Source organism: Bos taurus, chromosome 20 (assembly GCF_002263795.3).
Source record: "Bos taurus isolate L1 Dominette 01449 registration number 42190680 breed Hereford chromosome 20, ARS-UCD2.0, whole genome shotgun sequence".
NCBI lineage: Eukaryota > Metazoa > Chordata > Mammalia > Artiodactyla > Bovidae > Bos > Bos taurus.
The window spans coordinates 40,056,896-40,081,432 of NC_037347.1; the positions used below are offsets into that span (position 1 = coordinate 40,056,896).

General features: G+C 41.5%; 1 protein-coding gene across 1 annotated transcript in view; it reads left to right on the plus strand.

Annotated features, from left to right (window-relative positions):
• Positions 1-24,537, plus strand: part of ADAMTS12 (ADAM metallopeptidase with thrombospondin type 1 motif 12) — a 390,694-nt gene that overhangs the window by 183,507 nt on the left and 182,650 nt on the right. Inside the window, exons 4-5 of the mRNA NM_001192609.3 lie at positions 22,070-22,266; positions 23,277-23,360. Of these exons, the coding sequence (NP_001179538.1) occupies positions 22,070-22,266; positions 23,277-23,360 (281 nt within the window). The remainder of the gene's footprint in view (positions 1-22,069; positions 22,267-23,276; positions 23,361-24,537) is intronic.

A 24,537-nucleotide genomic window follows, 5' to 3' on the forward strand; every position in this document is an offset into this window, starting at 1 on the left:
CTTATTTATTTCAAAGCAAGAAAAACAAAATTAAGGTATTTGTTTCCATCTGGATTTCATCCACAGTGCCTACAACTGCTTATGAATTTGCCTTTTCTTGAGACACTGCAAATTGCTAAAGTTCCTTGGCTGCCAGGAAGTGATTCTCCCTACTGCCTTTAAGGCTAGACCCCTGTAAGCACATACCAATTTCTCAGCTTGGCTTTATTGACCTTAGGTTCACTTGCAACATTTAGTTTTTGTTGTTTGTTCTACCAGGTGATATGAGATTTAACTCAGGTATGATACTCTGTGTATGGCCTAAGTTTACTAATCAATTTGTTCAATTATATCTGTGTTAAAAAATGAAACAGATCTTTAATAATCTATGCAAATAGCATATCTTGCCAGAGAGTAATAGCATTGGTACCAAGATGAAGAAGTGGGTTGTTGGCATTTTCTCCATAGAGTATGTGTCAAAAATGATTTGGCTCTTAAAAATACTTTGCCAATAATACTTTTTTTTCTGAATTTATGGTGTTATCTTGAAAAAAATTGCATCAAAAAGAGCTATCAAAAGAGAGCAGATACTTTATTCAAACAGAAGCCTACATGCCAAACAACAACGGCTTTGCTTCCCTTCACTTCTACTTACCAGAATGATAATCCAATATTTAACAATAAATATGTCAAAAATCACATAATTGTAAGGAACTTTAGTTCTTTTAGCACCCTGTTCTTTGTTTTTTCAAAATCAGGGCCATACAGAATCAGCACAAAGCACAGAATATATTCTGGGGAGAAGCAAAATCTCTATTATCTGGACAGATTGCACAAAGCTAAAGAATAAATTTGATTACCTCTTGTTAAGAGCAGACAGAATATTCTAAGACTAATTTGTCATTTATCATATTCTAATTTTGCATTAATATAATACCTGACAAGAAAGAATTTATGACCATTTTTCAAGTGAAAATTGAACCAATTTTGTTCAACATTTTAAACAGATTTCTTTTTTTCAGCCTTAAATTTGCAGATTTTATCAACAAAGGCAAAATTTCCTTCTTTTGAGCCCTCTGTATCTTGTTCCCATGTAGGTCTTAGCTTTTGCCAGCTTTTTTTCATATTCTAGCACAAACAGATATTTTACTATAAGATAGAAATACTTTCCTTTTTCATTTGTAAAACAAAACACACCCCATTGTCTTGTATATGTGGGTGCTAAGTTGCTTCAGTCATGTCCAACTCTTTGCAATGCTATTTACTGTAGCCCGCCAGGCTCCTCTGTCCATGGGATTCTCCAGGCAAGAAGACTGGAGTGGGTTGCCATTTCCTCCTCCAGGGGATCTTCCTGACCCCCAGGGATCGAGCCTTCTGTCTCTTGCATCTCCTGTATTGGCAGGCGGGTTCTTTACCACCGGCGCCACCTGGGAAGCTCGTCTTGTGTACATGTGAACCTATTTCTTAGATACTGTTGTTCTCAGTGTAGGCTCAACTGCTCATCTTATTTATAGCTTTTAACTAAAGTAACTCATTTTTATTTCATAGTGAAAACTGGGACATAATATTTAAGAACTAACCCTCTGTTATACAGAAGCATCCTAGTAGATGAGCAAAGTTGATGAAAATACAACACAATGTCCTGAGGCATATACATCTGCTTTACATGTATATGTGCCAGGAGCATACAGCTTCAGTTCTACAATTTGGTGAGATGCAGATAGAGACACAGATATAGTCAAACCACCAACCACCTCCTGTTTAGAGTTAAAAAAAAAAAAAAAAGAAGAAGAAGCCCTGAAAGTCAGCAGACCTTGAGGATGGATAATTATTCTCCATTAAAAAAAAAAAAAAAGCTTTTCTCATAGCATCTGAATAGCCGTAGGCCATTACTTAATCAGACATTCAGATACAAACAAGCGATAGCACAGCCAAAGTCCATACCCAGGTTTTTGACCTCTACCTGGTGGACAGGGTTCCAGCCAAGTCGCCCACACTCTCACTCTGGAAAGGAGATCGTTGTCAAACAAGATCTTTAAGACACTCACTCTGAATGATGAACAGAATCACTAGATCTTAACATTATTATTATTTTTGCAGATCTCAGAAATGATTTTTCTTCTATTAACCAGTGGGTTTTTCGAATAACTAATCATATTGCCCTTTTCTTAGTAATGACTAGAACTGAAGCCAAGTTTGTAGACCAAACAAAGCCAGGAAAGACAGAAGATAAGAACCATATTTTAAATTAGTCTAATTGGATTCTTATAAATGGAAAAGGGAGGAAAAAGAAATAGTGTCAGGATGATGTGACTTGAGAGACCCTACTGGTCCTTGGGGCTTCCCAGGTGGCACTGTGGTAAAGAACCCACCTGCCAGTGCCGGAGACACAAGAGACAGGTTTGATCCCTGGGTCGGGAAGATTCCTTGGAGTAGGAAATGGCAACCTGCTCCAGTTTTCTTGCCTGGAAAATTCCACAGACAGAGGAGCCTGGCTAGCTGATGGGGTCACAAAGAGTCGGACACTACTGAGCGCACACACACACACACACTTTTCACTCATTTTACCTTCTTCCTCTCATCTTTTCTTTCTTGCTGTCTTCTAATTTATCTTGTCATAGTGTCTATAACTGGAAGTCACATTCACTCCTTTGTGAAATAATCAGGGTGTGTGTGTGTGTGTGTGTGTATAATATAAAATCCCCATACTAGATCCATTTCCATATTTCTGTTTGTGATGCACCTGTAGTTTTGAGGATTGAAAGTGCTTTGGAATGAATAAGAAAAACTTGTTCTAGCTTTAAATCTGTACTTTCAAAAAACTCTTGTGAGGATGGATAATGATATTATTTTGTATGTTGGTGGTTTTTGTTTTTTTGTTCTGTTTTTGCTTCCCTAGAACTTGATTTCCTAAGCAGTGAGCTAATAAGACTCACTACTGCTGCTGACTGGACACGTTTATATACAATAAATCTTGATAAAACAATATGCAGTGAAGAGTATATGTATAGCTCCCTGATTGGCCCTTTTCATAATACTGATTGTTCCCTTTGTTGCATTGCGCTATGAATCAAGCTCTAAGTAGGTGGAAAGCATCTCCTTAGTTTCAGAAACATCAATTCAGAGTCTCAAGGCCCCAGATTGTGGGCCTTCCACAATTACCAATCTCGTGTGGAATTTGGGTATTTGACTAGTTTTTGTTAAAAATCAAGATGGAAATTCCTGCTGAGTCCCAAATTTATTTTGAAATGAGGCCAAATTCCATGAATCTGGCCAGGTCTCCTTGTTCTGTGATGAATTGCTGTTGGGTCCAGGCCATGACCCAGTGGTCCACAAGCAACCTTGTGATTTTAAGCACCAGATGTTGTGTTGAATGAGCCAAAGTCGCAGGGTCCAGCAAAAAGACACTGAGTTAGCTTATCTCATCTGGATTCATCTCTTGGTCTAAGAGGGACTCAGTAGGTCCAAGAGGAGTGAGGTTTCAGTTGAGAGGCCAAACTAGTTCATCTTTGCTAGTTTATTACATAAATCATCACAGCTTCTCATTGACCTTCAGTGATCTTGGCCTTGGCTTTGCATTGTCAAACCTCATGGATTCTTTTCCATACCCCTAAAATCTATGGAACCTTTTCACTCACATTCACCTGAATTCTCACAGCTTAGTACTATAAACCCATGCAACCCCTGCAAGAGGCCCTTCTTCAAAGACAAGGATTTCAGGACATTCTTTTCCCAACCTGCTTTCTCTCCTCTGGGCAGTTCTTTTCCACCCCTAGTTCATCTATATATAGTTCATCGAATGTAGTTCATCTATATTCGAAGCCCACCCCTGAAGGGCATTTTAAAAGTCTTTAGCTCTCTGGGGGCAGTATGTGATTTGGAGGATATGCTGAATACATCTCTCATCATCCAAAGCCCAATTTGGTATTAAATGAGTCTTTTTAGTTTTCCAGCCAGTTTTTATTTATTGGTTCAATTATTAATAGCAATAACATTCATTGAATTTTTAGTGTGCCAACTACTATTATAGGTATTTTTGCATCAAGTCATTAATGTTTGTAATAGTTTCAGAAGTTAAATTCCAAGGTCTTCCCAATGTACAGATGAGGAAACTGAGGCAGAGAGAATCCAAATAAATTACCCGGAGTCACTCAGGAGTTAACTAAGAAGTTGTGCTAAGTTGGTTTTGAAGGTCTGCACGTGCACCTCATTCTATGCTCAAAACTAAGATTATGATACTGTTCTCTGTACGTGTCCTCCAGGTCATTCCATCTCTCCACAGTCTGTTGTATTCTTATTATTTAAGTAGTATTTGCACCTCTGAATTTGAAAAGATAATACATACTGTAGCTCTAACTTTGCAGATATTTTCAAAGAGGAGACTAGAAGAGCAATGAGGAAGGCAATGATGATGTTTACTTCCTGGCATTTGTTTTATATTTTGTTTCTGTGGGAGGATGTTGCCTATGTATCTGTGGACATAATTCCAGTCTCTCAGAGACTGATGGTAGGGAGCGGTGTTTGGAAGGTGTTGTGTATTTGGAAGGGCACCAGAATCTATCTGTGTAGCACAATCCCCAAGTTTGTGCCAGCTAAGCTCAGCAAGGGCTTTAATTTAGAATTTTCTCAGCCATTTGTGCATGCAAAGTATGTCATATGTGTTTCAAAATAATCATTGAAAGGGAAACAGACAGTAGGTCAGCTGTAAAAATTGTGTGCTATCTAACAACGGCGCCAGGTTACCAGTGGTCTTTACCCGTAGGGGGAATCAGTAACAAAGTGCCTTGGAAAGCTCTATGTTCTTTGGAAGGGAACCTGGGGTGGGGCTGAAAGGGGAAATAAGATTCAGGGTCTGGAGAATAATTTGAGTAGGGCGAGTCAGTTACTCATCAGACTCTGAATTGAATGTGAAGAGCTTTGTCTGGTAGGATCCTAAGTTGGGGATAAAACTGGCTTAAGAGGCAGACCATGGCATTTGAAGATGATGAGGGTGCAAGTTTTTAGAAATCTTCAGTGTAGGAGAGAAGAGGCAGCAATGGGCACATCATTTCTAAGGTGCTTCCTTGGTTGTCATCTCTCAAGGGTGTGTATCATCTAACCCTGCCCTCTGTGCAAGGTGATCTTATGTCACTTGCTCCACATTCAGTGTCCCAGTTGATCTTTCTGATACTTTCTCATTTCTGTTACAAGAATTCACACCTATCTTTCCTTTGTCTGGAATATTCTCCCTCTATGTCTGCACATGGGCTTCTTATCCTCTAAGTTTCAGCTGAAGTGCCACACCCTTGAAGTGTTTTTTTCCTGATCATGGGTGCATGTGTGCTAAGTTGCTTCAGTCATGTCTGACTCTTTCCAACCCTATGAACTGCAGCCCACCAGGCTCCTCTGTCCATGGGATTCTCTAAGCAACAATACTGGAGTGGGCTGCTATGCCCTTGTCCAGGGGATCTTCCCAACCCAGGGATCAAACCCACCCTCTCTGCCAGCATTGGCAGGCAGCTTCTTTACCACTAGCGCCACCTGGGAAGTCCTTTTCCTGATATCCCTATCTAAAATACACTCTTCCCCTCAGTTCAGTTCAGTCACTCAATCGTGTCCGACTCTGTGACCCCATGGACTACAGCACACCAGGCTTCCCTGTCCATCACCAACTCCCAGAGCCTACTCAAACTCATGTTCATCATGTTGGTGATGCCATCCAACCATCTCATCCTCTGTCATCCCCTTCTACTACTGCCTTCAATCTTTCCCAGCATCAGGGTTTTTTCCAATGACTTGGTTCTTTGCATCAGGTGGCCAAAGTATTGGAGTTTCAGCTTCAGCATCAGTCCTTCCAAAGAATATTCAGAACTGATTTCCTCTAGGATTGACTTGTTTGATCTTGCAGTTCAAGGGACTCTTAAGAGTCTTCTTCAACACCACACTTCAAAAGCATCAATTCTTCAGTACTCAGCTTTCTTTGTAGTCCAACTCTCACATCCGTACATGACTACTGGAAAAACCATAGCCTTGACTAGACAGACCTTTGTTGGTAAAGTAATGTCTCTGCTTTTTAATATGCTGTCTAGGTTGGTCACAGCTTTTCTTCCAAGGAGCAAGCATCTTTTAATTTCATGGCTACATTCACCATCTGCAGTGATTTTGGAGCCCAAGAAAATAAAGTCTGTCACTGTTTCCACTGTTTCCCCATCTATTTGCCATGAAGTGATGAGACCAGATGCCATGATATTAGTTTTCTGAATGTTGAGTTTTAAGCCAACTTTTTCTCTCTCCTCTTTCACTTTCATCAAGAGGCTTTTTAGTTCCTCTTCACTTTCTGCCATAAGGGTGGCATCATCTGCATATCTGAAGTTATTGATATTTCTCCCTGCAATCTTGATTCTGGCTTGTGCTTCATCCAGCCCAGCATTTTGCATGATGTACTCTGCATATAAGTTAAATAAGCAGGGTGACAATATACAGCTTTGACATATTCCTTTTCCTATTTGGAACCAGTCTGTTGTTCCATGTCCAGTTCTAACTGTTGCTTCTTGACCTGCATACAGATTTCTCAGGACACAGGTCAGGTGGTCTGGTATTCCCATCTCTTTCAGAATTTTCTATATATTCCAGTAGTCTTCTTGTCATATCTTTGCTTGTGCATATGGCAACCTCTGATCTGTTTGATTGTCTCATTTATAGTGACTTTTCATCTTCAGATTCTAAACTCCACAAGGCCAGAGACCCTGTCAGTATTGACCTAATCTTTACTTCTCTTTTAAAAATTATTTCAAGATGTATGAATGTATGGACTTAATCATAAAATGTGAAACTATAACACTTTTAAGAAAAAAATAGGAGAAAACCTTTGGGATTCAGGACTAAGAGAGAATTCAACAAGAGAAAGATGAGCATAAGGACTTCTTTGATGATTGAGAAGGCATGTGCAGACCCTCATAGACTCCTGATCACCACTGAGGCCATGAATACTGTAGCAAAAGAAAGAATATCCTACATTGAAGCTGGACTGATTCTAGAACTAATGCTGGAAGTTGTATTATATAAATTATTGATATCAATGCCTTTATCATTTGGCCAATTCTCTTCCTCTTGTAAAAACAAAAAACCATCTAAGTGGAGAATGATGCTCTGGTTATGTATCAAGTTAATAATACTCTATGGGATGGCTTATGGGAGACTTAATCTATCTGTTTTTAGCCATCTGTGAATGCCCAGAAAATCCATTTGATCTAGTGCATGTACTACAATATCCTTTAAAGATTGAGGTTGGTGGTTGTCACTGTCCTTTAAATTGGCATTAGCAAGAAAGTTGAAAAAGGAAAATGACAGGAATGTTTTGGTTTTGTGGCTGTGGGGGATTGTCCATCTTCCTTTCAAATGGCTTAAGGCCATTTAAGACTATGGGGAAGGTACTGTGCTGATGGTTATGTGGTTTATATCTCCACATTTTATCCCCACAAGTTAGGTCTCCAGTTGGCAGTGGAACTCAGACAATAGTCCCAGTTGCCAGTTCTGATTGTGGTTATTTGGAAGGTCAAGGCTATGGGTTGTCTTTTGCCTTTATGGCCATCTTTTTAATTTTTTTAGAATTTTCTTCTACATTTTTGAGCATATAAAATCTGAGGAGAGCTTCTCGGTAATTCTAGACCTCCAGATTTGGATAACCTCTTACTGATCCAAACTTGTTCTCAGGGGCTATGCTGGGTCAAGGTGGGGATGGGTGAGTGGTTTGTTAATGCCACTTCAAGGCAAACTCAAAGAAGTAAACACCATCTGTAAGGCAGATGATACCACTCTAATGGCAGAAAGCAAAGAGGAATTAAAAAGCCTCTTGATGAGTGAAAAATCTAGCTTAAAACTCAACATTCAAAAAACTAAAATCATGGCATCCAGTCCCATCACTTCATGGCAAATAGATGCAGGGGGGGAAAGTGACAGATTTTATTTTCTGGGGTTCAAAAATCACTGCAGACAGTGACTGCAGCCATGAAATTAAATGACATTTGCTCTTTGGAAGAAAACTATGACAAACCTAGAGAACATATTAAAAAGCAGAGATATCGCTTTGGAAACAAAGATCCAAATAGTTAAAGCTATGGTTTTTCCAATGGTCATTTATGGATGTGACAGTTGGACGGTAAAAGAAGGCTGAGTGTGAAAGAATTCATGATTTTGGACTATGGTGCTGGAGAAGACTCTTGAGAGTCCCTTGGACTGCACGGAGGTCAAACCAGTCAATCCTAAAGGAAATCAACCCTGAATATTCATTAGAAGGACTGATGCCGAGGCTAAAGCTCCAATACTTTGGCCACCTGATGCAAAGAGATGACTCATTGGAAAAGACCCCGATGCTGGGAAAGATTGAAGGCAAAGGGCAAAGGGGGCAACAGAGGATGAGATGGTTGAATGGTGTCATTGACTCAAAAGATGTGAGTTTGAGCCAACTCCAGGAGATAGTGAAGGACAGGGAAGCCTGGCATGCTGTGGTCCGTGGGTTCATGAAGAGCCACACATGACTTAGCAATGAACAACATCAGCAATGTACTGTTGTAGCATATGTCGGAACACCCTTCCTTTTAAAGGCTGAATACTATTTCATTGTATGTATTTACTGTTGTGTTGTGTTGGTCACTCAGTCGTGTCCGACTCCCTGCAACCCCATGGACTGCAAACACCAGGCTCCTCTGTCCATGCAGTTCTCCAGGCAAGAATACTGGAGTGGGTTGCCATTTCCTTCTTCTTGTATTTACTATGTTTTGTTTGACAATGTAGGAAGTTACTTTTTAAAATAAATCTCAGTGTTGGAAATTTACCCATCTCTCTCTTGCTTCTGCCAAAAAGAGCTTGGGAAAACAGTGAGTAAAAATTATTTGCTTCTAAGTTCTGCTTCCTTGTCACTTTGCTCTAGTGGGTGAGTAACTGACATATTCTACAAAGTGAGGGCAGAGATGGGATTAGAGTCATGGCTTTCCCCAGCCAGTGGAATTAAATACGACTTAACTGAAAATGAGAGGAACTAGAGTTTTGACCTGTAATGAACATCATGTCTTTCATTGCAAATAGGAATGAAGAAAACAAAATAATACTTATTGTGACTCTGGGACACACCAGGCATTATGCTTGAGGTTCATCCCACGTTCTAATTTATTCCTTCCTAGAGCAAGTCTGTAAGTCAGACTTTAGACAAAACAGCAATAATGAAAAGGCCTTGGACTAATATACAAGTTCCTTGAATTCTAAACAAGTGCTATGCAATAAAAAAACATACTGTGAGTCACAGATGCAAATAACATATGTAATTTTCAATTTCCTAGCAGCCAAGGTAAAAAAAAAAGAGAGAGAGAAATAATGAAAAGAAACAAGTGAAATTCATTTTAATCACTTACTTAGCCTGAGATATCTAGAATTTTATTATTTCAATATGTAATCAATGTAAATTGTTAATGTGATAATTTACATTCTTTTTTTGGTTGCCAACTCTTTGGAACCCAGGGTGTATTTTACATTTACAGCACATTTCAATTTTGACTTGTCATGTTTTAAGCGCTCTATTACTGCATGTGGCTGGTGCCTGGGTATTGTTCTGTGCTCCTCTGGGCCATGGTGTTCTTTCCACATCACCCCAGTGAGTATGTGTTCAGTCTCTCCCTTTATACTTCATGTATCTCTAGTTCCTTAATGGACATACTAGCTCATAACTTCCAAGCTCTCTACCAGTCACTTATTTTCATAGAAGAATGGCTGGCTTATTACTTAGAGGGAATATTTCCTTTTATTCCCCTTAATTTTGCATTTTCCCCAGGTCTATTTTTCTACCTTTGGAGAACCAGGAAATGAATGAATAGACAAATTGGGTAGATTTATACTTCTCAGTAATTACATAGATGATTATGTGATTGCTGTTGCTAGGGGAGCATTTTAGATGGTTGGGGAGAATAGCCTTTGGTTACTTGGTTAAAAGAACAGACATTAACAAGAGAATTAGAGAGGAAAGTCAGAAAAACATTGCTATTAAATTATAAAATTGTGGTGCAGAATATAAAAGGGAAAGTCTTCACCATATTTTTGAAGTTTATCTTTCTAACTATAAAAGCAAAACAATAGAGTGAACAAAACAAAAAATTACCCATAAGCTCACTTTCTCTAATGAGCTTCTGAGAAATTTCAAAACTAGAGGGAATTTCAAAACTAAACTCCCATTTTAAGGGTTTCCTTGTCCTTTAGAGTGAGGAAGACACCTCACTTCAGAATAGTGTTTCCTTTGGGAAGCAGAACTTGCCCAGTTTGGGCACGTGTGCATGTTCGTTGTTAGTACTGCTTTGGGGTTGGGAGCTGGAGGTGGGTAAATGTGCTGACAGAAGCATAGAGGTTGAGAAGAAGGAGCAAATGACTGTTAAGGTGACGGCTCATTTGATGTTGAATGGCATGTCTCCTGAATGAATGAAAGGGTCCCAAGGAAAGTAAAAGGAGGTTGAGTGCAGTATTTATGGGATATGGGTCTTCTATTGGAACCAGCCCCTGACCATCAGCTGGTGGCCTTGAGTATCTTGGGCTGTAGCCCCGGCACTGCATGGATAGATTCTGGTTCTCTCTGTGAGTGACTTTCTCTTGGTCCAGGACACTCCTGCTGCAGGTTTCCAGATCATTCGTCCTCTTTGGGCCATTGATACCTTCAGCATTTGAAATACACATGACCTTGAACAACACAGGAGTTGGAAGTACAGACCCCTGTGCAGCTGAAAATCTACCTACTGCTATCTCTGCCTCCCAAAAAAGGAGCTGTTCGATGGCTCACCCATGGGTAGGAAGCTGAAACCATTTGGATAGAATCAGGACACAAAACCTAGTTTTGTTGATTCCACACATTGTGATCTCTAACTGAAAGCAAACTTCCCCCACCGACCCCCACTTAGTTAATTTAAAGAACCGTTCTTGGCTTCCCTTTACTCAGATGGTAAAGGATCTACCTGCAATGAGGGAAATGTGGGCTAGATTCCTGGGTTGGGAAGATCCCCTGGAGGAGGGCATGGCAACCCACTCCAGTATTCTTGCCTGGAGAATGCTCATGGACAGAGGAGCCTGGAAAGCTACAGTCCATGAGGTTGTGAAGAGTTGGACACAACTGAGTGACTAAGCACAGGACAAAATGAAAATATAGGTACTATGTTTGAAAAAAATCCATGTGTAAGTGGATTGGTGCAGTTCAAACCTGTGTTGTTCAGGGATCAACTGTATTTAACTGATAATTCCTCCCCAAAATGAGGAGGAGAGACAACATGAAGGGGGACTCGTGATACTGACATGGTCCTTGCCTGGTACTGACATGGGCAGGGAGGGCTTTCCTGATAATGCCATGGTCCTTCTCCAGTGTCTGCCCCTTACCAGAGCCCATCCTGTGTAGGCAGGCCAGGGTGATTTTGAAGCCTGTCATCAGACCTGTGAAGGATGTATCCTGTCACCCTGGATGTATCCTTTGTCTTCAGACAGCTATTTAAGACCAGTTCAGCACTTACAAATTCATGAATCTCGTGGAGCCCAAATGAACCCTTTGGGTGGCATGTGTACTTGCAGCTTCTCTAAAGTAGTACTCATCTTTGTCACTGTACCAAAATCAGGCCAAAAGGGACTCACATTTGATGAATGAATAGATGAATCAGATTAGATTTACTAGAATGTGAATGCCATTACTTCCTGTTTTCTTTACCTCTCTATGCACAACTCTTCTCCCACAAATCATTATTAAGTGAATGAATCCATATACTCATTCAGTAAATACTTATTGCCTATTAAAGGATGCCCTCTGTGACTTCCCTGGTGGCTCAGACAGTAAAGCGTCTACCTACAATGCAGGAGACCCGGGTTCAATCCCTGGGTTAGGAAGATCCTCTGGAGAAGGAAATGGCAACCCACTCCAGCACTCTTGCCTGGAAAATCCCATGGATGGAGGAGCACGGTAGGCTACAGTCCATGGGGTCGCAGAGAGTCGGACATGATGAGCGACTTCACTTAAAGGATGCCAGGCTCTAGGCTGAGTCTTGAGTTACATGGATGACTGAGACACTGGTTCAGTTCTTCCTTGTATAGAAAGGCTTCCTTCTCAGGATGTTGCTCTCCAAAATGGCAGGCTCATCCACACAGAACAAAAATTAAATGAAACAGAGAACTTGGAAATAAGGGAATTAACAATAACAAGTCCATTTACTTGCTCATTTGATAATAGATAAGTGCCCTTGATTCCCAACATAAATAATATTCTGACCTTCATTAGAAAAAAGCAAATTGCAGAGTCCCTCTTTTTGTCACTAGTCACAAGAGCAAATTGATCCATGATTGCAACTGATACAAAATCCCCTAGGATTATAATTGATATCTCCTGAGTTCTTGCCCTGAATTCCTTTCTCAGATCTGTGATATCCCAGAGAGCTAAGGAAAACACACACACAACAGTGTATTCACTGCCTTTAGGGTATTTAGAAAGCAAATTCTTATAACACACTTGGAAACTCTATACTCTGTAATGTTTCCTTATTAAAGAAACACTTTTATAAAGTCAATGTACTAGTGAGGCTGAGTTTTACCATGAAAAATGACACAAAGATATTGGAGACTAGAAGCCCCTAGTCTCTACTTTCAGTATGGAAAACCTAAAAGCTCTGGATAAAGAGGTTTGAAAGAGAGTCCTTTTCTTTAAATACAGATAGTGGAGTAGACATGAATGTGAGTAAAGTTCTCAGAAGGAAAGAAAGAGGAAAAGATGGAGGGAGGGAAAAAGGAAGGAAAGAAGGAAAGGAAATAAAAGAAAAGAGGGGGAAATGAGAATACAGATACCAGAGGTTAACCAAATGCAGAATACAGTGGCTGCCTGGAGCTCTGAGCTCTGGAGTTTGAGCGTCCACAGGTCAGGTCCTGAGGGTGAGTTTCTGAGCTCACAGAAGGTGGTGAAGTATGGACAGACTCACGCATAAAGCCCCAGCTTTGAAAACGTGTCATTCTCAGTGAATGGGTGTGGTAGGAACCAAACCAACCAAACTATTAAAGAAAATACCTGCAGAGGAAAATTGTAAAGAAATGTCCCAATTTGGGCCCAGGGCTGGGTAGAGGAAGGCCATGTACTCTGCCAGGAGAATAACAGAACATTTTGAAGCCTGTACAAATCTAAGTTGTTATAGTAAAATTTTTATGCAAGACGTTATATTGATGTAAAATTAAGCATTAGCAAGGGGAAAAGAATTGCAAATACATCCATACGTATGTATCTTGTACACACATGCTTATGTAAATATGACCAGATATAAATATAATAAAAATGATCTCATCAGGCTGGAATTGTTCTGTTGTTGTCTCTCAAAAGTGAGGCAGATGGTTTCTCAGGGTCTCTGTAATCTCTTTCTCTGATTAGTGCACTCACAGATTTCTTTACTCATGACTTATAGCCTGACTGTTGCTTTCTTGCCAAGTTAACATTTTTTATCCAGGGACTCTGGGGGTGCAGGAAGAGCTTAGACCTATTTAAGCCCTGGAGTCAAGTTGGTGAAATATCAAGCAGTTATGTGTGATCTGAGAGGTAGCTGCAGCGAAAGTAGCTGACTGTTATGTTTCTTATTAATAGATACATTGAGCCTCTGATGCTGCTGGGTAGAGTGTTAATAAATGAACAATATGCTAGGCATCACCCAGAATTTTCTTGCTGCATTAAAAAATGCATGTGAATTGAAGTTTCCAAACAGTCAACCTTGGTACTTTCAGATCTCTTAGGAAAACCATACACAGAACTCATGGAATTGTTTTCTCCAGAACAAGAATGCACCTGTAACCTTTATGAATGTAGTGTTTCTAGAAGCTATTGTATGGGTCAGTCTTATTCCTGCTAGTGACAGAGTGGAGGTACTAAAAGAGAACCCACTAGTTATTTACATTTAATCAACTTGCTGAGCTGAGGGTTTAGATCAAATGTTACCATTTGGAGAAGAAAGCAGCTCCCTTCCTGAGTTGTAAATGAGAAGAGATGCTTACAAACATGGAGGGGGTGATTAATCATCATATCATTCAGGATATGTTTATGTGTAGCAGAAAACCCCATATAAGTTTTATTTATTTAAAATATTATTGTTATTGAGTGCAAAGAACTATGTTTTTAGATGCTGGAGATAAAGGAGCAAACAAAATAGTCCTTTTTTATTCTAGATGAAAACTAGACCTTTATTTATCATTCACATGAGTGAAATCTGGAGATAAAATGTCCGAGGCTGGTATAGTGCTCCACAATCATCAGAGACTCAGACTTCTATCATCTGTCTTCCATCTTGTTCCATCTTCTTGGATATGTGGCTTCTGCTTCCTTGTCCAGACTATCCCAATGCAGACTAGGAAGGAGGAAGAAGAGAAGTATCCATGCCTTCCCTTTAAATTCTGCAAGTTTCATGTAGCACTGCCTCGTATCCCATAGATCAGAATTTAACTGCAAGGGAGGCTGGGACATTTAGTTTTTCTTCTAGGAGGCCAGCTTCCCAGCAAAAATTCAAGGAGAAAGAACAAATATTGGGGCAACTGGTAGTCTGACACAGTCAGTATAAAGGCAAGCAGAAATTGCCTTAGACATGACATGGTATTTGACATGGTAGTTTTAAGGACATGATACAAATAACAGAGAAGGGACAAATGGAGAAGGGAAACTATGAGGATAATCACCTTAGGTTGCCCACCACCTTAGAGTGGCCTGGATCTGTTTGGAGAGCACCAATTCATTTTTCTCTCTGTGTCAGTGCTTGGCTGTAAGTCTGTGTGAGCATTGACAAAAGCCTGTTAAATAGTTTGTACCATATTTATTGAGCATGTAATATGTTTAGAGAGCTCAGTAATCTTTAAAAAGTACAGCCAGAAAGGGAGGTAGATGTGGAGTTTCAGAGTGGCCCTTTCCTTAGAAGGTCCTGCTGAAGCTCAGCACCAGCCCTGGGTAAATGGTAAGATGGTCCCATGCTGGTCCATCACCCATATCCCCACAGATGGAAGATAGCTCCATTCTCCAAGAGACTCATCTCCAGTCTCTTCCACTGCCTCAGTGGCTCTACTTATGTAATAGGTCTTTCTGGTCCATCAATATGTAAACCTTCATTAAAACCTCAGAAGAAAGCATAAACTACTTAAAGCAACATGGATTTCTGTTCTCTCTGTAGCTTCTGGGCAAGACTTTTTTCCCCCTTTATTTTCATGCAGATAATTTTAGAATAACAGATTCTTAAATTCTAAAGAGCCATTTAATCTAACTTTCTTCCTGAACTTGTCTTCCTTAAAGCTGTATTTCCCAAGTAATGTGCCATGGAAGTCTCAGTTTTAAGAGGAGTTCTGTAAACAGTCCCAAGATCAAGAATCCCTGGGAAACAGTGCCAAATTTCCCATCTGGAGATTCCCAATATAGTTAGTTTTTATAGGCTGGTAGAATTGCATGCTGCTGCTGCTGCTAAGTCGCTTCAGTTGTGTCTGACTCTGTGCGACCCTAAAGACAGCAGCCCACCAGGCTCCCCCATCCCTGGGATTCTCCAGGCAATAACACTGGAGTGGGTTGCCATTTCCTCCTCCAATGCATGAAAGTGAAAAGTGAAAGTGAAGTAACTCAGTCGTGTCCAACTCTTAGCGACCCCATGGACTGTAGCCCACCAGGCTCCTCCGTCCATGGGATTTTCCAGGCAAGAGTACTGGAGTGGGGTGCCATTGCCTAAAAATGTAAATGTGTGGGAATAAACTCTTTATTGATACCTGCAGAAAAGGAGAGCTCACCACTGAGGATCTAGAGCCTAACAGAAGCCTTTCATGGTGCTTTGGGTCCCTGGTGGCTCAGATGGTAAAGAATCCACCTATAGTGTAGAAGACCTGGGTTGGATTCCTGGGTTGTGAAGATCTCCTGGAGGAGGGCATAGCTACCCACTCCACTATTCTTGTCTAGAGAATTCCAGGGACAGAGGACCCTGGCAGGCTGTAGTCCATGGGATTGTAAAGAGTCAAACACCACTGAGCAACTAACATTTTCATTTGGGTGTGTGTGAAGGTCCCTGACTTATTCACCTATCCCTTAGTCACGAAGCTGAGGAAAATGTATCACCAGAATTATACCAATGTTGAAGTGTGCTGGAACTCATTATCCACTTGGTTGATTATTCAGTTTTTCTTAGTCTTCCTTCTGTGCCCAGCTGCCTCTTCTGCATCTGGTCTTCGTGGTGAGAAGTGCCTCAGTACATTTTTATTAGAAGATAAGGACGGGAAAGATTAGATTTCGAATTAGGGGATTAGATTTCGAATCAGGGGAATTCCTCATCGTTCCAAATGTTAGTGATGAATGAAAGTGGTAATTTACAATACAATACTAATGGATTAAAATGATTATAAATTCTCATTCTGATTGACTCTCCAGAGAGATCTCAAAGCCTCCCTTTTACTTAGACTTGATTTGGTTTCTATGTTGTTATTTAAGGGAGTTTCACATTTCCAAAGTTGTCCATGATTTCCTTCCTCTCTTTTGCTGTTCTGAGTGAAGTTAGGACTTCATCAGGCGAGACCAGTCAGCCCTTGGAGAGTATGTTTCATCTTATTTATTCAGGTGCTCATATTTATGTCCACACTCCTAAACCTGGGGGGGTTCTTGCTTTTGACATCTACTAGTTACTAACACGGAGAAGGCGATGGCACCCCACTCCAGTACTCTTACCTGGAAAATCCCATGGACGGAGCCTGGTGGGCTGCAGTCCAGGGGGTCGCTAAGAGTCGGACACGACTGAGCGACTTCACTTTCACTTTTCACTTTCATGCATTGGAGAAGGAAATGGCAACCCACTCCAGTGTTCTTGCCTGGAGAATCCCAGGGATGGGGGAGCCTGGTGGGCTGCTGTCTATGGGGTCGCCCAGAGTTGGACACGACTGAAGTGACTTAGCAGCAGCAGCAGCAGTTACTAACACTTAGATTCATGTAGCTGCACTTGTTGATCTTTAAAGACAGCTGTTTCCACTTTAGTAGTGGCCAGTTTTGAGAAATGGATAGTCTGTTACATAAGTGTAAAAATATTTTTAGTTCTCATTAAAAGAGGTAAACTTTTTTTTTTAATGAAAATGAATTTCCTAGCTGAGACATTTCAAATCTATCCAAAGCCAGCCTGAAGGACACATAATGATGGCGGCTCAGCCATCATTGCTAAAGGACATGGCCCCAGCATTGACATTCAGGTCTGTTGGGAAAGGCCGCAGTGTCCTGCTAAAAAGGGGATCTGGTTGCAGGTGTGTGATGGCAGCCAACTGTTGACAGCTGTGCATGGGTAATGGGAAGGTGTGCTGGTTCAGCTCAGCACCAGAGCTGAAAGGTTACCGAGAGATGGTGTCGTCTGGTGGCCTAAACCTGTGCCACGTGGAACCCCTCTCAGGGTCATCTCAGGGTCATCTGTCACCGGATCGTAGTCACGGTCTTTTCCATGCTCTTTGCATAATCTTTGTTTGAAGAAAGTGTTCCGTAGCTAAAATAAAAATTTAAAGTAGGAGTTCAGTTCAGTTTCCTGTGCATGAGGGTGGAGTCAGGGATGGTGAGAACATTTGTCCAAGGTTCTGGGACTTGCAAGTGGCTCAGTGCAGAAGTGGCCCAAGCCAGGCCCACAGGGAGTGGGTGGTAGTCAGCGGTGGTCTCAGGGACTTCCCTGGCTGTCCAGTGGTTAAGACTTTGCCTTCCAATGCAGGCAGGGTTGATTCAATCTCTGGTCAGGGAGCTAAAATCCCACATTCCTTGGGACCAAAACATAAAAAAAACAGAAGCAATATTGTGACAAATTCAATAAAGACTTTAAAAGTGGTCTGCATCAAAAAATCTTAAAAATAGTGGGCCTGGACAAGCTGTCTAGGTTCTGTTAGACTTAAGGCATTCTTTTTCCTTTTTCCAGGCAAGTCTTGCCTGGGAACTTCATTCCCACCTCCACACCACAATTTAAATGGGATTCAGACTGACTTGTCTAAAATGCTCTTATGCTGCTTAACGGCTATGAGGCTTTGGACAAATTTGAATAAATATAACCTCTCTGAGTCTCATTTTTCTCACTTAAAAATGATAAGAATAAGACTTACCTCAAATATTTGTTGAGAATTAAATACAGTTGACCTTCCATAGCTGCAGGTTCAACCAACCAGAGATTAGCCAACCTTGGCTAGAAGATACTGCCCTCTCCGAAAAAAAAAAGCCTAGAAGATTCCAAAAAGAAAAATTTGAATTTATTGCTCATCTGCAACTGTTTGTGTAGCATGTATATTGTATTTATAACTATCTACATAGCATTTACTTTATATGAAGTATCACAAGTAATCTAGAGATAATTTAAAGTATACAGAAGGTTGTGCCTAGGTTATATACAAACATGATGCCCCCTTATATATAAATTACTTGAATAATCATGGATATTGGCAGCTGCCAGGGTCCTGGAACCAATTCCCTATGGATATTAAAGGATGACTGCAGTAAATATCAGATCTAAAAAAAATTCTTCACAGGCCAGGCTCTCCATCAGAGGTGGCTGTTGGTGTTTGTGTTCTTGCCAAGTTGTGTCCCAAGAATTCACTCGTGCTGGCGGCAAGAAGGTGGGAACAAGGGTGCTAGGTCTCACTTATCTGGAAGCTACAGAGTATGGCCTGAAGAAGACTAACTTGAGAGGATCTTCTTGGGGGAAATTGGTTCTCATACCTAGCAGTAGTTCCAGTTAAAGGCCAATATCCAATCAGTGGTAAACCATTCTAAGCTAAACATTCTTCTGAAACTCCTTCTCCATGGGAACTCTGAGAAAAGGCAGCTGAAAAGAATCCAGATGAGGGAAAAGTTGAGTCATGGTAGGAGACAAATCCTAGAAAAATTCCCTAAGCAGAAGAGGTAGCCTCTGGAAACTACTGGCATGCTAAACAGGCACTCTCTAGTACACAGGAAAATATAATTTCCAGAGTCTTCTGCTCTGTGTTCACTTTCCCTGCTTCCTGATGATACTCGAGCCTCCTCCAGGCAACTTCCTCAAGGCTTGGTCTGTTCCTGTCTGCAGGTAACCCTGAGTCTAAGACAGAGGTGGCAGATAATGGGCCTGCTACCTGTTGTTGTTCAGATGCCATGTCATGTCTGACTCTTCCTGACCCCATGGACTGCAGCACACCAGGCTTCCCTGTCCCTTACAATCTCCTGGAATTTGCCCAGGTTCATGTTCATTGAATCAGTGATGCTAATTCAATCATCAGCTAGAATTGGTGACCTGACCATCTCATCTTCTGCCACCCACTTCTCTTTCTGTCCTCAATCTTTCCCAGCCTCAGGGTCTTTCCCAATGAGTCAGCTCTTGGCATCAGGTGGTCAAAGTATTGGAGCTTCAGCTTCAGCATCAGTCCTTCCAATGCGTATTCAAGGTTGATTTCCTTTCAGATTGACTGGTTTGATCTCCTTTCTGTCCAACAGACTCTCAAGAGTCTTCTCCAGCATCACAGTTTGAAAGCATCAGTTCTTTGGTGCTCAGCTTTCTTTATGGTCCAGCTCTCACATCCATATGTGGCTACTGGAAAGGCCATAGCCTTGACTATACGCACCTTTGTTGGCAAAGAATGTCTTTGCTTTTAATACATTGTCTAGGTTTGTCTACTACCTGAGAGAGTGCTAAATGTGAGAGAGCTTTGTGAAGAGCTGCTAAAAGCATTTGGGTAAAGGAAAAAAAAACTCAGTTATTTGCATTGCCCTAGTATCTCCAGGGCCTCCATTCTGCTGGTGCACAGGGCATCCTGAACATCTCAGCGGACGTTGCCCAGGTCCTTGCTCTTCCTCTGCTTCTGGTTACAGAAAGTCAGTCCTCTGTTAAGACTGGATGTCATCCTTACTTATACTGCCCCCTTGGCTAGATGTCTCCCCTTAAACACTTCGTGCATTGGCAGGCAGATTCTTTACCACTAGCACCACCTGGAAAGCCCAAGTTTATTAAGCCCAAGAATAAAATTTGAATTTATTTAGACCTATGATGAACTGTGGTGTTAGAGAAGACTTGAGAGTCCCTTCGACTGCAAAGAGATCCAACCAGTCCATCCTAAAGGAAATCAACCCTGAATATTCATTGGAAGAACTGATGCTGAAGCTGAAACTCCAATACTTTGGCCACCTGATGTGAAGAACTGACTCATTGGTAAAGATCCTGATGCTGGGAAAGATTGAAAGCAGGAGGAGAAGGAGACAACAGCGGATGAGATGGTTGGATGGCATCACCGACTCGATGGACGTGAGTTTGAGTAAGCTCCAGGAGTTGGTGATGGACAGGGAAGCCTGGTGTGCTGTAGTCCATGGGGTCGCAAAGAGTCGGACATGACTGGGCGACTGAACTGATGATCGTGTCTCATCTCTTTTGTAAATATTAGTCAGTGCAGTGTGTCCTAACTTCACATAGGAAGCAAAATGAGGAACTAGGATGGGTTACAGAGCAAATGAGTGTAATCATCTCTACAACCCAGAAAGCACTGTGGGCAGAGGGCAGGACGTGGTTTTGATTATCCCAATTCCGAGTCAGAGGCAGGGCCTCAGGAAGGGGTGGTGTTACAGATACCTTCAAAGAATAGGACCGACTAATAAACGGAAATTACAAGGGGGACATTCTAGCGCAGTGCAGGAGAAGACTGGGAGTTGACGTGTGCCCCCAGCACCAGAAGTCTTCAAGCCGAGGCTGGGTGGCCATCACCAGGGGTGAGGAAGGGGTGGAGAGGTTTCCTGTTCTGCTTGCGTGTTCTTCCAGCCAGTGCTCCAGGGTCCTGAGGAGAGCAGGGAGCAAGTGTGTCACTGTCTTCCAGACAGAAATCTTCAAAGATTGGGGCTCTGCTTGTCCATTAGCCCAGGCTTCTTGCCTTATTTATTCTTTTGGTAAATTCATCTTTTGTCTACTCCCTAACTCCTTTTGGCTTCCCTGCTGGCTCAGCTGGTAAAGAATCCACCTGCAATTCAGAAGACCCGGGTTTGATCCTTGGGTTGGGAAGATCCCCTGGAGAAGGGAACAGCTATCCACTCCAGTATTCTGGCCTGGGGACTGTATAGTCCATGGAGTCACAAAGAGTTGGACACGACTGAGTGACTTTCACTCATTCACTCACTCACTAAGCCATTCTGAGCCCATTGAAACCTTTCAGACTTGACCACCACTTGGCAGTAAGTTTCTCAATGTGTGAAGTAGCACTTCATTTTTGTTTTGGTTTTAAACAGACCTCTTTCAAGTTTCAGGGCAGTGCTTCTCAAACTTCTGGGAGTTTGAAGATGTTTTCAGTTTTCTTCCTGATTCTGTAACCTCTCCTGGGTTTTGCCTTCCAAACTATGATCCTCATATATTAAATCTTTTCTGAAACCTACGAGTCGCCTTGAGAGTTTTATTGTCCTTTGCTAGATCTTCTCCAGCTCATTTTATACCTTCTTGGAATAGAATGTCCTGAACCGCATGCAGCTTCTCCAGCTTACATTTCTGCAGTTTTATGCATGTTTACTCTGTGGGAGCCAGTGTGGTGTATATGAAAATGCATGATTTTAGGGCAGAAAAAATTCTGGTTCTTCCACTGATACTATGGGTTGTGCAACTTTGGGGAAGTTACTTGACCAGCTGCTTTGAGCATCAGTTTCCACATTTGCAAGATGGAGATAGCAGTATGCATGTCAGATGTTCAAGAGGATAAATGACTTGGCATTTTAAAGCCCAGTACCCTGCCTTGCATTCAGTAAGCTCTGAATAATTTAGAGGAGGAGGAGGAGGAGAAGGGAAAGAAAAAGTTCTCATTCTTGTTTGTAATATCTTTTTCATAATAAGGGACATATTTGATAAAATAGGTAACATTTATTTCAGAGCTGTACTTTGAACCTCCCTGTCATATTCCAATTTCACTTATCTTTGTCATATTAATTATTTTCCATTTCAGTGAAAGAATGGTATTCTTCCATTTCAATCATGTAGATAAGAATGTTGTATTTGACCATTATTAAACACAACTTAAACTTACAGCCTTGTATCTTTATGAACGTAAGTGAGTAGTATGTGAGAGACATAGAGAATGAACCCATTATCTTCTGGTTAATGTTTAGACAGTCCTGGCACCTCCCAGAAACAAGAGCTACTGCGAGAGAAGTGGGAGAGGAGCCACTTGCGAGGCAGAAGCCTCTCTCGGCGTTCCATCAGCAAGGAGAGGTGGGTGGAGACGTTGGTGGTGGCCGACACGAAGATGATTGAGTACCACGGGAGGGAGAACGTGGAATCCTATATCCTCACCATCATGAACATGGTATGTCAGACCTCGTGGGCGCATGGGCAGCAGGTGAATAGATATCACTAGAAATGCTCCACCCCCCAAATAAGAAATAAGAGACCTTTTTGTGGTCCTTTTATGTTCTTTAATTTTTTAATTTGTCTGGCTGCACAGCTTGTGGGATCTTAGTTCCCCAGCCAGGGACTGAACCCGGGCCCTTGGCAGTGAAAGGGCAGAGTTCTAACCACTGGACTGCCACAGAATTCCCTGGTCCTACATCTATAATATATAATCTTTTTTATATATAGTATTTGTATTTATATTTATAAATATTTTCCATACCTAGTTGAACTTTTCTGATGGCTCAGTGGGTAAAGAATACACCTGCAATGCAGGGGATCCTAGGGACGTGGATTCAATCCCTGTGTTGGGGAGATCCCCTGGAGAAGGAAGTGGCAACCCACTCCAGTATTCTTACCTGTGAAAACCTATGAAAATCCCATGGACAGAGGAGCCTGGTGTGCTACAGTTCATGGGGTCGCATAGAGTTGACATGATTGAGCAACTAAACACACGCATGCCTAGTTAATTAAGGATGGAACTTCAAAGTAAATTGCTGTTCTTCTTAAAAACATGTATCCTAGGAAAACCTGTAATTTATCATGTACGTTTTCTAGTACTTATTTATCAAGTGACTGAATCATTTTAGTATGATTTTTTCTCACTGGTTTATATAGGAAATTATATAAGAATTTCCACAAATGAGGAAACTGAGGCAAAGAACTGGAACATTATTTCTTCAAGATAGTTGGAGCTAGAATTGGAATAAAGTTAATGACCCCTAATTTCAAGTGTCCCTTTTGCATTGTAATGTTTTCTGCCTTCCCAGTTGGTCATGTCTTACTCATCTTTGAACTCCACCAAAAATTTCAGACTATAAGATAAGGAATTATTGCAAATGCATTACAGTGCTATTTTTCTCCTCCTCCAGTATTTATCTGTTCTCTATTCACCTGAGACTAATGATTTTCCCTTTCTGACTCTAGGTCACCGGGTTGTTCCATAACCCAAGCATTGGCAATGCAATTCACATCGTCGTGGTTCGGCTCATTCTACTTGAAGAAGAAGAGGTAAGGCATAGCTTCCCCACCACTCTTCCAACCTAGATTCTCATACTCCTTGGTATGCTAAGTCACTTCAGCCATGTCCAGCTCTTTGTGACCCTATGAACTGTAGCCTACCAGGCTCCTCTGTTCATGGGATTCTCCAGGCAAGAATGCTGAAGTGGGTTGCCATTTCCTCCTTCGAGGGGTCTTTCTAGCCCAGGAATCGAACCTGCATCTCTTTCATCTCCTGCATTAGCAGGTGGGTTCTTTACCACTGGTGCCACCTGGGATGCCCTTCACACTCCTTACCTCCTATCTTCAGAACAGCTGTTGATGGACAAGAAAGAGGGTACCAGAAAGATGTCTGGAAGCCCATCTGTGTTATTTTCTTGGGAATTCAGGGATGTCAAGTGGGAGATGGAGAACATTTCCAAGATATACATACTTGGAATCTGATAGTCTTTGTATCTAGTAACTCACAAATCAGCTTGATAGCAGTGCCTAAGAATATTCCAAAGTGGATTAAATCATGTTCTGACTGAGGGATTTCAAACAGTTCAAAGAGATGTGGAGATATTGAACCTTTTTAGTGCTTATTTCCCTCTTGCATAGTAACGCATGTCTCTGTTCTGGGCCCACTCGTCTCTCTGCACTTTTACTCGGGGATTCCATCTGGCCTCAGAGACTTAAAGAGCATGGCCATGCTGAGACTCAACTGATACCTCCAGCCTAGACCTGCTACTTGAGCTCCAGACTCATATCCAATTGCTTATTCAGCATCTCAACCTGGATGTGTTCTAATCTACTTGAACTTGGAAACTTAATAAAGTTTGAAATGGAATTCTCGGTTACTCTCTGCTCAAAGCATTTCACTTCTGCCTCCTGCCTTTCTCCAGCCCTCCCCTTCCCCATCTCAGTAAGCAGTGCTACTTTGCACTGTTCAGAAGTCTGGGAATCATCCTTGATCCACCTTCCTTTCTTGTCTTGCACATTTTGCAGCAAAGCCCACAGTGCTCCTGCCTTCAAAATGCATCTCCGAATCACCCACTCTTAGTCATCTCCACAGTCATTGTGTTTGTTTTGGCTTTATCATTGCTTGCCTTTATCATCTCTACCACAGTGGAATCCTTCAAGTTCTCCCTGTTGTAACTCCTCCCCGCCCACCACCACCGTAATCCAATCTTGATATAGCAGTTTAGAG